Source organism: Branchiostoma floridae, chromosome 2, assembly GCF_000003815.2.
Source record: "Branchiostoma floridae strain S238N-H82 chromosome 2, Bfl_VNyyK, whole genome shotgun sequence".
NCBI classification, from domain to species: Eukaryota; Metazoa; Chordata; class Leptocardii; order Amphioxiformes; family Branchiostomatidae; genus Branchiostoma; species Branchiostoma floridae.
The window spans coordinates 3,680,355-3,694,184 of NC_049980.1; the positions used below are offsets into that span (position 1 = coordinate 3,680,355).

General features: G+C 41.1%; 1 protein-coding gene across 1 annotated transcript; it reads left to right on the forward strand.

Annotated features, from left to right (window-relative positions):
* Positions 1–1,629: 1,629 nt before the first annotated feature.
* On the forward strand, positions 1,630–13,327 carry LOC118410626 (matrix metalloproteinase-15-like). Its single transcript, XM_035812408.1, has 10 exons — positions 1,630–1,805; positions 6,173–6,296; positions 8,151–8,377; positions 8,627–8,831; positions 9,269–9,427; positions 10,027–10,227; positions 10,376–10,515; positions 10,631–10,769; positions 12,078–12,220; positions 13,103–13,327. Exons 1-10 carry the CDS (start codon positions 1,698–1,700, stop codon positions 13,325–13,327), a joined length of 1,671 nt encoding a protein of 556 aa, XP_035668301.1. The 5' UTR covers positions 1,630–1,697.
* Positions 13,328–13,830: the final 503 nt, after the last annotated feature.

A 13,830-nucleotide genomic window follows, 5' to 3' on the forward strand; every position in this document is an offset into this window, starting at 1 on the left:
ACCAATAGGATGAGGGCTAGGTTTAGTGATGGACAGCTGATATACTTGACAAGATAAATTTGGCAAGCAACAGACAGAAAGTGTGATCCCAGTCAAGTGGCACAGTACAGTAGAGGCAGATGGTATTAACTTCAACACTGGTCTCCAGTTTCTTTCCAAGACTTACCGCCAGGAGAAAATGTTAAGAAATTTCTGGAAAAAAATTCAAGAAGTTGCAGGAGACGGGAAGAGCAAATGTATGAAGAGAACTCACTGTAAGTTGAGTTGCATAGTGCACAGGAATCCCTCTATGCCACAGTTATAAGAGAACTTGGTTTGATGCATCCAATATTGTTTTGACACATTTACGACCTTTGTGAACTTTATGACTGGCAAAATTTGCCTCATGTGTACTTCCATTATTGCCATTGATATGTAACAGTTTTGGATTAGAGATAGGAAAAAGCACCCTTCGCCGATATAACATTATCCTCTGCGTTTGCAATCCGTATTGCCAAGATTGTATTTGATCTTAAGCGTGTAATTACCAAATTGCCAAATTCATTCTATCATAATCAGCAATACACGAATTGTTTTTTTTTCATAATGTCAATAATGATCATTGTTAAAATAGTATCATTCATTTTGTTTTGTATCAATTTGAGTTGCATTCACAAAGTAAAAAATCGTCATTTTGAAAATAAGTGCTTCTGAATAAAGCTGCTATTTTTGCCTGAATGAAAAGAGTTTTTGGTGGTGGTCAGTTGAGGAGTACATGATGGGATGGGATGCGATGTATGTAAGATGTAAAATTGTTGATAAATGAAGTTATATATAAGTAAAATAATAACATAATACAACATAATAAACAATATAATATTGTGTCAAATATAACAATTTTGATAACCTGCCAGTTGAAGATTGAGAAAACGTAGAAACAGGTTTGTTTTGAGATTCAAGAAACATATGTTCTGGTTTAAAGTCCACGCTACCTCAATAGCCAATAGCGAAGCACATACAAATCAGCCATCCGGACACAACGGAAATAATGGTTTGCTCTCGGGGTCACCACGGTCAGTTCCGTAAGAGGCCCAAACTTATTTTAGATATGATATAAGCAAAAGTTCAAACTATAACTGTACCAAAAATCAAGCATATCAATCTGCACGTGAATTAGCTAATGGTCACTGATTGGCAATTTTGGAAATTTACGAAAACACATCATTTCTAAACATCTGCTGCACCTTGAAGCTTTTAGATTAACTCATGTCTCTGACAATATGGGGAACAATACATGTAGATATCATGAAATATCTGTTAATTTTGGGGGTTTAGAAGAGTCCAAATTTGCTCTATTTGGAAGAGACTATTTTGAAAAATGGACGTTGCCATGGCAACCGGTCACCACAGACCTAAAACTTTCCCATTTTTGTAAGTTGGGACCAATGCCCTAACACCACACAAGTTTGAGTAAAATCGATAACTTTTTAAAAGTTTGGCCACCCTATGATTGGTCACAATGACGTGCACTGTAGCTCCACCTCCCGCCGCAAAGAAATGACCATATTTGGAATGGAGGGTAGTATGACGCACCTGCCTGAGACAGCCAACCGTGAAAGGGTACAAAAGGGGCGCGGCGAGCCTGGTGTGTCTCAGAGTTTACCTGCACAGCGAAGACTGAAGTAGCACCAACTCGCCAATACTGTTTTTGTACTCTGATGAGAGGACCGATCAGGATGAACACCTACATGTTTCTGGCCGTGTTCGCGTCGACCGTGTTGGGCTGTAGTAGCGCCCTGGGCAACATGACCGTTCAGCAGGGAATGGTGAGATGAACATGTTTTTTTTCCGGTATCCGATCGGATACTGCATAAATGTATGCTACTGTAGTGTACGTTCCCGCCCATAAGTGCAAGTTTTACAGACAGAAGGCGCGACATTTCGTTCAAAAACTACGGCATTTCCTGGCAGGACTATGGTTTTCTACTCCGGTCAAAACTCAACTGTAACATACTTTAGCCAACTACGGCATAGCTTGACGTACTACGTACAACGACGTAATTCACAGAACTAGCTCCAATTTGACTAACCTCTCCAAGTATGTCATAATTCAGACTTGAGGTTTTTCCCAAAAATACAACAAGACTTTAGGAACGTTCGAGTGTATCGCCAGTTTAAAGCCCAGAAGACTTCGTTAAAAGGGCAAGGTTTTGATCATTAATATATGGGTGTTGATGTGTATTTTGTTATATCTTCGTATGCGAATATCTTTGTACATATCTATGTATGTATTTATCTCTATATATCTGTATATATATATATATATATGTCAGGGTAGAGACTACGTTCTGGTAGAATCGGGGATTCTACCGGTAGAGATCCTGATCGGAGTCTCTGTCGACAAAATTTTGATCGGGATCTCTACCAGTAGAATCACCGAGTCAACAGAGATACTGATTGGAAGTGTAGAATTGTATTTCAAATGTTAATTCTAGTATGGTGAAGATGTTGAACTGTAAATTCATAAAATTTCAAAAAATGGTTTTATTGTCGTAACTTTTTGCAATGGCCTAGATCTCAAAGCACAAAATACCATCACCATGTATTTCAGAAGCCTATTGTACTACATACAGAACTGTAGCCAAGTAAGCGTTCAGATCTAACAATTATGCCTGTGCGTGGCTTCTTCTACACTGATAATGATCTGTTAAACAAACGTTCATACCATGAATATTTGTGCAGCACTAGTAAATGTTACTGACAAGGCAATGGTATGGTCATGGGACAAAACAGTAAACATTTGCGACCTGCATACCGCTCGGTTCTGCTTTTGTATATTGCAATGTTTACATAAACAAGTACGGTACGGACCGTGCTGGGGTGACGGTAAAGAAGAGAAAGGTCGAATACCTTGTTTATTAAGACTCTCCTAATATATATGCAAATGGTGGAGCAGTCATCTATCCTGCCATTGGGGTATCGGGTTTAACTACGCGATAGCAACACATTCCCATTAGATTTCCTTCTGATTCAATTCCAACAGTTTCTTCATCATACTTGGCTATATTTATATCGTCTTTATTTGTTATAAGTGAGATACTATGCGTAACACTGAATGGACTTGCATGGCAATTGTCTTGTTTTGAATGTCCAGATCCAACAGATACCCCTGTACGTGACATCTCCTGCACTGATAATGATCTGTTAAACAAAGGGCCGTTCCATACTATGATTTTGAGTGTATCGGCCGTTGTACTCATAGCTCACTTGTCAGGGGTTTACAAAGTAAAGTACAGAATGCTTCTTGTGCTGTAGTACTGTACAACGTAATTGTGTTCAAGCACACAGACAGACTCGAAAAGTTAGCTTTCTCGGCAAATGTAAAAGCAGGATGTAAGTCGTATCAGTGCTCGTTTCTTGGGCATGGGGTTCACAGAGACTGTTGATATCTGTTGCCAGTAACCCTGATTGCAGTTTGTACCTCCAAACTAATACATAGACATCCATAGATAAGGGTCACCTGTTTTATCAGAGGAGGTCGTGGTTGAGATCTAGACCTTTATAATTCCTGATTATCCTACAGCATGGATTGCAATTGGAGCTTTAGATAGAATCTTGTGGATTTCTTCAACGAATCTGAGTAAATACATTCCCTCATATGAGGCAAAATTGCTGACGATATTAGAGATCTTCAAACTTGCAGTGCTGATTTGTCACGTACACTACTGTTTGCAAATAATGTATAACTGTCTACTGTAAACTGTCTTTTCACCTGAGGCAAAATGTCAAGCAGCCATTGACGCGGGAAACGAAGATTATTGCGTAATAACATTATTAGAGAAGAGCTACGCAAGTCGGGGTCTCGTTTACATAACTTATGAGGTCGTAGTTATGTACCTCGCGATCGTAGGTCGAAGTTGAGTCAGGCCGTACATTACGTACTTCCAGCAGCTATGACGTACTTGGCGAAGTTAAGTTTTCTCAGCTACAAATGTCACATGCATGAGAGTCACATGTATGAGAGCCCTTAAACATGTGATTAAGGAATGTATAAGGATATACTAGTATCATATTTTATGGGAAACGATGGATTACGCAAGTCAGGTCCTTAGGCCACAGCAAGTCAATTTTATGAATGATATCCTCCGCAGACTGAAAAAAAAATGACAATGACAATGAAGTTGATTGCATATTCATGCACCATTGGAGCTAAATGTAGTCAGTTTGATACATATGGATACATGCTTCTATAATAGTGAGATAGGGCCAAAAAACAAGATGGGTAAAAAAACAAGATGGCTTAATTTTACAAATATACGCAATACATATGTTGTAGAAAAGCAAGAATTGAAGCGACGAAACATGGTATCATGGCCGATAAGGCATATACATTGCTTTTATAACTACAATCAGGGCTACATGGCTAGTGTCCTTCTACCTTAGTACATCAGTAGCCTACAGCATAACATATTTGCCCATTTTGGTACTTTGTCGTCACATTGACCATCTCCGAAGAAGAAAAAAAATCTTGTTTTTTTTTCTTAAATCAGGCGAAAATTAATGCGCGCGCTGATGTCATCCATAAAATTTACTTGCTGTGACCTTATTTGCACAAATAGTATCTACGTTTTCCACTGACCTTGGACACTTTGCCTTAAGTCAATTAGCGAAGGACTGGTGAAAAGGTTAGATAGCATCTGCAGACCACGTCTGACAGGTTAACCGGTTAGACAGCATTTTTCAGATGACGAGTGATCCGGGCAGGTCAGCGCTACAATCTTGAAGATCTCTGACGCTGTCACGAATGTTGTGTCACAGTTGGGATACACATATTTACTGTTTAGATTCTAGGTAAAGATATCAAGGATGTTTTCAGTCGCCGTGAACAGGATTTGAAAATATTGAAAGCATGCAAGGTATTACACATATAAGTAGCTATCATTTTAGAAATTATTTACTGATATCTCCTCCGCTGATTACATATAAAACGACCCAAACCCCACCCTCAAGGAACACTTCTAGTTTTGACAGTGGCGATCATTGGAATGTGACAAAAATCTTGTTCTCGGTGTAGTGTATTTGGGGGAGAATACATGTAACGTTATGTGTCAAGGTGAGGTACAAATTGGTGGGGTAGGACGCTGTAGTCCAGCACAGCAGTATGGCTGAAAATACGTAGTTTGGGTATTTACCAGCCTGTGTTTACACAATCTCTCGCTGGATGGGGTAAATGAGGGGGTGGTTACTGTCGGTCTATATAGCTAGGAGCCCGATTTAGTCAGGCTGGGATTATGACATTTAGTTATGACCGGAGTAGAAAGCCATAAACGTCACTTAAATCATGTTTTCGCTGCAGTGTGTTTTGGGAAATAACCTCAAGCTTGAACTACGACGCACATGGGAAGTTAGTCGAATAGGAGCCAGTTTTGTGAATGACGTCGTAGTTCGCAAAATTACGTCGTGTCTTGTCAAACTACGCCGTAGTTGGCTGAAGTACGTCGTAGTTGAGTTTTCTACCGAAGTAGAAACCCATCGACATCTGACACGCGTTAGATGATTTTGTCCAGATAACTCAGTACCAGATACAGGCCAGGGCGGCTCCCGGCGAACAAAGTGGAACTTTTGTTATTGTCACCACTAAAACCAACTTCGTTTGAGCATTAAGTCGCTAAGAGCTCACTTCGGCATCATGAAAGCAGGACGTCTATATCATATACCCGCTTGTTTTCATGCAAGTTAGGGGCCATTTTTACTGCTTTCGTCAACATGAACACAGATCGTGATTGAAGTTTGTGCCAACGTGGATACTTGCGTTCATGGCTAAAGCAGCTAAGGGCAAAACCCGCCGTACGTGCAATTTGTCCGTACGATTTTAATTTTTTGATTTAAATTTCTGAAAACGTTCAGGCTGTACTTGGCAGGCGCGTCGCCCGTACTGGCACGGGGGGTGAATCCGCAGCCCGATGGCACACAAAGTTTGCCTGCAAGTAAAGTTCTACGGCGTGTCTGCTTGCTCCAAAATCCGTTGGATTCCCTACGAGTTCGTACGGAGGCGGTACTTAGCACTTACGGATCACAAAAGATTGCCCACGTTTCGGCACGTAGACAGCAAGTATTTGCACGTACGGCGGGTTGTGCCCTGAGCTTTAGATTTTAGATTCAATCGACAACTTGTTACGTCTCTGTTCCGCAGAACTACCTGGTGAAGTTCGGATACATGGACCATCCGACCACGCTGCCAGTCCAGCTGCAGAGCGAGGAGTCTATGAGTCAAGCCATTTCTATGTTCCAGGAATTCGCAAACATTCCAGTGACTGGTAAAAACCTTTCTGAAACAACTCTCTGTTACAATGACCTTGTTACCTCAATGAGATGTCATGGAGGTTATATTTTACCCAGCGTTTGTCTGTATGATTTTTGGTATGTAGGTACCTAAGCTTAGACAATGTTTTACAAGATGGAGTACATTTGCATAATCAATGAGAATATTCTATCATAGCAGTTTTTTCACTGCATCTCTTGTCCCGGACATGATATAGTCTTAACATTTGGGTGGTAGATAGTTTGCAGTGTCATGACAAAGTGGAACAGGTTTCAGCCCCCTAACATGTAATTTCGGAACTGCAGGGGTTTTTGTCAAGACATTCTAAAGGGGATAACTGCAGAAATGATTGACAGATTGCCATCATTTTTAGCTTAGGCAAAGGTGTTCATAATGATATACACATTATGCAAATGAGGACCTTATTTGCATAATTAAGGAGGAAATTGTATAGTACCATTATTAGCAATAACTGGACTTCAATTAATGTAACACTTATTAATTATGATAGATGGAATATAAGTAGATTCCAAATATGGTAATGAGGAACTTATTTGATTAATGATTGGAATTTTATACTTGTGACATGTGTACATTAGTCAATGATGAACAACACCACGCATAGATTATGTTAATGTGTTAGTCAATTGCATGAAATTTACAAAAGCTCTAAATTTTCATGGAGGTATGAGGTCACCGAACTCTAGTTGTTTGTATATTACCTGATCCAGAATGTTTCATGTATACAAATGGCGCAGATTTGTGGATCGTTGCGATGTCATTTTTTCACATATATTTAGCCCTTAATAGTATTTTAGGACAGAAAACGTAATAGTTGGAAAAGTTGTGATAACTTGTTTTAACGGTTATTGCAATAATTGTCTTTATACTAGTGAATTAATGTGATGGGGGTGCTATTACATTATGTCACTTATTGACACTATCTTAATTCTTTTACTAGTGAACTAATGTGATAGACGGGTGCTATCACATTCGTTCACTAATAGAAAAGTATTTGTACTCTTACTAGTGAAATAATGTGATAGAGGGGTGCCATCACATTCTTTCACTAATAGATAATACGTAGCGCCCAACACGTTGGCAGCATGGCGACATCCGTGTAATAATTGGAATGTTTTATTGCAAATTGATGCCCATGGGGCTAATTGCATGTGAACAAAATCAAATACATAAATAAATAATCTAAATTCTAACATGAAAAGATTAACTACTTGTATGAATATACAGAATATCGAATACTCTAAACCTACATTACTATTGCGGGGTTTGACTTCTTCTTTGAAAACAGTTGAAAATGCCCCACATTAGTCGTCGCACCAGCAGTTATCTAAACCTCAAACAGTCTTGTTGCAGAGCAGGTGTCTATTGATACTCTCCAGGCAAATGTTGATGAGGGGAAATCGTGACCTTTTCCTCATATGCCGTCTTTCTCTGTCAGCTATCACCACAGAGCTGACAGAAAAAGACAGTATATCGGGAAAAGGTCGCGATTTTCCCCCATAAGCCTCTGCTTGTAGAGTAGTCTTTTGAAAGAATATGATCGGTCACTAGGTAAAGCATAATCGTAGTAGAGGAAGTATCAGAAACTGCTAAGCGGGAACAGTGAGCTAAAACTACGGGAAAATAAACAGACTAGCAAACTTTCTTAAAGTTCAAAAAGATGAGAAATTTTCCTATTTAACATATTACATGATGATTAGGCGTTTTTTGAGGAAGTGGTCGAATTTCAGTTGTAAAACGGGGAATTACAACGTTTGTCCAGATCAGCAAAATGGCATCACAAGTGAAATGGGAAGATGTTGACAAGAGTGTTTTTGTCAATGTTTAGGTAAGCTTGACAATGAAACCATGGTAATGATGGAGATGCCCCGGTGTGGTGTACCGGACATGATGGGGACCAACTCTAGCGGGCTGGTCCGCCGCCGCCGCCGGTACGTGACTCAAGACAGCAAATGGCGGAAGCGGCAACTTAAATGGAAACTTAATGATGACTACAAAAACCTTGGTTCGATGGGAATGGAAGACGTCGAAGGCGAAATCGACAGAGCCTTTCGGGTACTGCAGATTAAGGACACATTCTGTAGATACAATCTTTTTAAAGTGATTCAGTCAACGAGTTCGTTAAACTGCCTGGGTCAAAGTTGACCTTATACATTTTTTGGTGGTTTGACTTGACGGGGCATGTATTGGTTTAGATGTTATTCAGCTTCGATCTTTTTTTCATGTTTAGGTGTGGTCGGACGTGGCTAACATAAATTTCAAAAGCAATCCAGCCTGATCTGAAACTTTTTTTTTCATGTTTAGCTGTGGCATGAACACATTCCACTGAATTTCACAAGAGTGACAACCGGAAAAGCCGATATCGACATCCGCTTCTACTCAGGCGACCATGGGGACGGCGACCCTTTCGACGGGCCCTTTGGCACACTGGCGCATGCGTACTTCCCGATTTACGGAGGCGACGTCCACTTTGACAAGTCGGAAACATGGACATTCAGAACTTACAGAGGTTAAGTCATGTTCTGGCTCCCCTAGCAACACATAGCAACCAACTTTGACCCCAATTTTCGTTCTCAATTGTCCTTTCTCCAACTGTTGTGAAATGTTTTCAGGTGGGGTGCTGTTGGGCCAGATGAGAAGGATCTGCCGTTTTTTTCATTCTGGAAATATTTCTGAAAACAATTGAAAAGGTAAACGTCATACAAAGAAACAGAGTTCGGCAAGCTGATGTACGTTCAAATGTGCCAAGGTTTAAGGTTTTTACCTTAGCGTGACTGTAGTAGTTTTAGAAACTTAGGAACTTGGAATGCCTGACAAACCTTTACCATGTAATTACTGTAATCACAAAGCACTTCCCCTTGTGTAAGAATAGCTGATTTTATTGTACAGTGACAGTAGTGGAAAAGGCAACACTTTACTCACAGCATTATGACATTTTCCCCACAGGAACCAACCTGTTTCAAGTAGCAGCTCATGAGATCGGCCACTCCTTGGGTCTGAGACACTCCCAAGAACGTAACGCTCTCATGGCGGCTTTTTACCGAGGCTATGTGCCCAACCTGAAGCTCCACTCTGACGATATTGCAGGGATCCAGAGTCTGTATGGTGAGATCTGCTGAGTCTTTTCATTTGAGTCATTTTTTAAGTAGATTTAAGCCGTACATTCAATCCGTACAATAACCGTATCTCTACATTACAAATGTGTCAATTTGAGAATTCTTCTTTGAAGGATCCGCGTCTGACAAATCGATATTGCACGAACCTTATGCGATTTGCACGAATCACTACGCGAAAATGTACGAACCTTATGTAATACGCACGAATCTTATGTGATGCACACGAACCTTATGCGATTTACATGAACCTAATGCGAAATCAGCCAATTACTGTCCGGGTCACGTGGCAGGCGGAGCGGGATTTTCAAGATGGCGGCTTCGATCTTCAGCGACAGAAAAGTACGATGTGACGCACAGAAATGAAGAAAAAGAGTACCTCACATCTTTAAATACATATGTCATATGTCCATTCAATACTTTGAAATCAAAATATCGCTATTCTCCCAACGTAGCGGCGGCGGCTTGCATGAGGTTCGTTCAAATCGCATAAGGTCCGTGTGTGTCACATAAGGTTCGTACGAATCTCATAAGGTTCGTGCAAATACTTAGGCACCGCTGTAACTCCTTGTGCTTCAATCTGGCTCATAGATAGACCTAGGCGCCCCACTCCACGTCCACGACCACCGCCCCCTGGCATCGTCACTCCACGTCCACGGCCCCCGGCTGGCCTCGCCACTCCACGACCCGATGCTGTCAGCCCCAGCCCCACCCCTGACCGTCCAGACAGCTGCAGCGGGGAGTTGGACGCCATCACCATCGCAGAGGACAGCAAGACATATGCCTTCAAAGGTGAACGCTTGTCCCCTATCACTTGAGCAGATAACTACAATTATATCTGCACGCCTTGATTGTAATTTCATCTTTTAGTGACACAGAAGTACTTATATCGAAGCGATAAAAGCAGTTTTGACACGATGATCTCACTTCTTCCTGACAGGGAACTACTTCTGGGAGCTGAACCCGGACGGTATAGTTGAGGGCTATCCTAAGCTCATCTCTGAGGTGTGGGGCGATCTTCCCGGAGACTTAGATGCAGCTGTGTACAACAGAAGTGACCAGAAGCTCTACTTCTTTAAGGTGAATAAGTCTTCTTGAGCAAGTCAAATGAAGAAGTCCGCTCGTGTAAATTTCCGAGTCATAACATTGTTTGAGTTTAATCTGTTTATATGTAATAAGCAACCGACTTCCCCAGGGTGACCAATACTGGCGTTACACCAACACCCAGCAGGACATAGGCTACCCCCGCAACATCAGCCAGTGGGGAGGCGTTCCAAACGACATCGACGCCGCTTTCATCTGGTCTGGGAACGGCAGGCTCTACTTTTTCAAAGGTGAGGATTAATACTAAGCTAATAAACTATCATACTAAGCTTGCCAAATCGGAATCAGGTAAGTCGCATACCACTTCTCACCATGATGCGATCGCGCGCGACTATTTAAAAATCGCGTCCAACAGCTAACTGGTTCAAGCTAGTACATAGTCATAGTCCGGCATTCAGCGCCCCCCTCCACAGAATCGACACCATCGCCAGCCCCGATGGAGCTCATACGTAACCTAATACAATCCGTTCTTCCAGTTTTTAAAATCTTTGAACGGAACATGTTCCACCTTTATTTTTTCGCTCGTGGCCTGGATGTGTAGAAGCTATTACATATTATCAGTACGTAACAGTTTTAATTATATATCACTAGTATGTGTCGTGACCGACACCCCAACGAACTATATTATGTAACAGCCATGGTGAAAAACGTCAAAGTTTGAAGATTTTCTGTTCTACTTTATCTGTAATAGTGTATGGTGATGGTCAGGGATGCTAAGGTGAATTTAAACTATTTATTCAGTAACCCTATTCAGACGGGGGGTGGGTGGGCTAAAAGTGCCTGCGCCAACTTTGACGTCGTATAACTCACAAACGGCTTGTGCTAGAGCAAACAAACTTGGTGACTTTTCCTAAAATATTGTTTGCAACAACAGAATAAGTTTATAATTTTTCGTGTTGCAATGGCAACAGGTTTCTGAAAGGCATATTTTACAAAAATCACTAATTTGGGTCTAAACAATGGGATTTTAAGATTTTTTTGCTAAACTACATTTGTGTTCACATCTGTTTAATATCTTAAGTATCTTATTATGACATGACATTTATAATTAGATATTCATAATTTATGCTAATGAGATACCGTAATTGGTCAAAATCCAAGATGGCCGACCATATCATAATGAGAAGTATAATCAGCTTATTTCATCACAACTTTGTATGTTCTTATTACAAAAAAAAAACATTCATGGGAACGTTTCCAATCCATTTCCATGGGTCTTAAGGTTACATGTTAAAAAAGATGTAACTTAAGACATTTCAGGTTGATGATCCAAGATGGCGGATTGAAAGTGATAGCTAAAATACATATGACGTCATTCTATGACGTCGTTGTGGTGGCCTTTTACAGCAGTAGTATTAGAAGACTTAAATATTGATAAGAAACCCTTTTGTTAACATTTTGTGTGATTTCTTTAGGTATCAGAAATTCCCGGATTGGGCAATAAAATGAACTGATGACGTCATAATTACACCATATTACGTCATTATGATACATATGTGGGGTTAGCAAATGACGACATCGTTTTTCTCGTTGCGCAGGTGACCAATACTACCGATACAACAGGAAGGGGACGGGTGTAGACATGGGCTACCCACGTGCCGTGTCCGTGTGGAAAGGAATTCCTGCTGATGGCTTGGACGCGGCTATGCAGTGGCTGAACGGGAAGACATACTTCTTCAAGGTCAGATAACTGCTCATGTTTCTAATAAAAGTAGGCCAGTGTGTGCAAAAATTTCATTATATGGATGACATCCCCTGGGATGCAAGGGCGTGAATAAAAAAAGTTTGGCCCAAAAAAGGTTGCCTTCATTATGAAATCTTAGTGGTCTGGAAAGGTGGACAAATGACAAGTACAGAGCATTGAATACCGAACAAGAAATTCTTCATTTCTTTTTTTCTGTTTTCATGGTATTCTTCTGTGGCCTTGTAAGACGCTGACATCAGTATAAGTTTTCTGATATGCATTTCTTTTGATCTATGACATATAGAAAATGTGTTCTTTCTCCTTTTGCAGCTGATTTGTACAATTAAAAGCATGGATCTGGCTGAAAACGTCTTTCTTTTTATTCTAATTTGTAACAGCCAAAAAATGATGCGCGTTCGAATGTCATCCATATTATAATCAAACAACATGGCCTTTCACGTTCTTAATCATAAAGGCAGTTCGCTTTGTAATTGAAAGTTACACATTTTCAGAGGCGATATGGGGTAGGGAATCTCCCGAGCAGCCCCGTAACCCGTAAACTGCTTCGCCTATAGGGTCAGTTAGTCCTCACTCATAGTGAGCAATTGGGCTGGTCTCAATCATGTTTCTGACCTAGAGCGAAGAGTTGCTGTTACAGTTACAATGTAACCCGTAACCTTGAGTGGCCTTCAGGTCTTGTTACGTTGTGATCAGTAAGACATACACACACACACACACACACACACACACACGCACACACACACACACACGCACACACACACACACACACACACACACGCACACACATATATATATATATAGAGAGAGAGAGAGAGAGATAGAGAGAGAGACGTAGATCGGGTATCTTCTATGTTACAGGACGGTCTGTATTGGCGGTTCAACGACAGGACTTTCAGGATGGACAGGGTGGACCCAAGTTACCCGAGGTCCACCGCGTATTGGTGGTTCGGGTGTGAAAATAATGCCGCGCTCAAACTGCCACCCAGTGAGCTTCAAGACGCCAACAGCGGAATCAACGTCGTCCCTACCGTATTCTTACCTTCACTTTCGTCAGTGTTGATGGCAAAACTCGTGATCTTTTGAGTAGACTTCTCATAATGTTGATAAAGAAGCTTTTCCTGATACTTACATACTTAGGTATAGGTCACATTTCCAAACCGGGGCCCAGTCGGGCAGCTTTTGGGAGCGAAACGAATGACATAAAAGATATCAAAAGACACAAAATGTCAACATAAGATTCATGTGCATGGCATGTGTATATTTCTAGGTACACATTTTAATTTTTCGTTTCTTTAAACATCCCGGCCGGACCCCGGTTTGGAAATGTGACCTAAGCCTTACTTGGGCCCTTTGCTAGGTCAGAGCATCGGCCACCGATGATAGTTCTCCACTGCATCCGCCTCTGGGCATTCTTCCTCAGATCCTACCAGTCGTTGCTGATACTCTTTATCTCCTCCTCCTTACCCCTTCTCCAACTGTTCCTGGGCCCTCCCCTCTTCCGTTTGACCTGTGAGTTCCAAGTCAGAGCATCGTGTGTAATGCTGTATGGTGGCTTCATAAAGTTAGGGGCACAACCCGCCGTACTT

Bases quoted from the DNA above. Each gene is read 5' to 3' on its own strand.
- LOC118410626 (XM_035812408.1), top strand. From the start codon at position 1,698: ATGAGAGGACCGATCAGGATGAACACCTACATGTTTCTGGCCGTGTTC. The intron at 10,228-10,375 runs GTGAACGCTTGT...TCTTCCTGACAG, and splicing joins CAAGACATATGCCTTCAAAG to GGAACTACTTCTGGGAGCTG. The intron at 10,770-12,077 runs GTGAGGATTAAT...CTCGTTGCGCAG, and splicing joins CAGGCTCTACTTTTTCAAAG to GTGACCAATACTACCGATAC.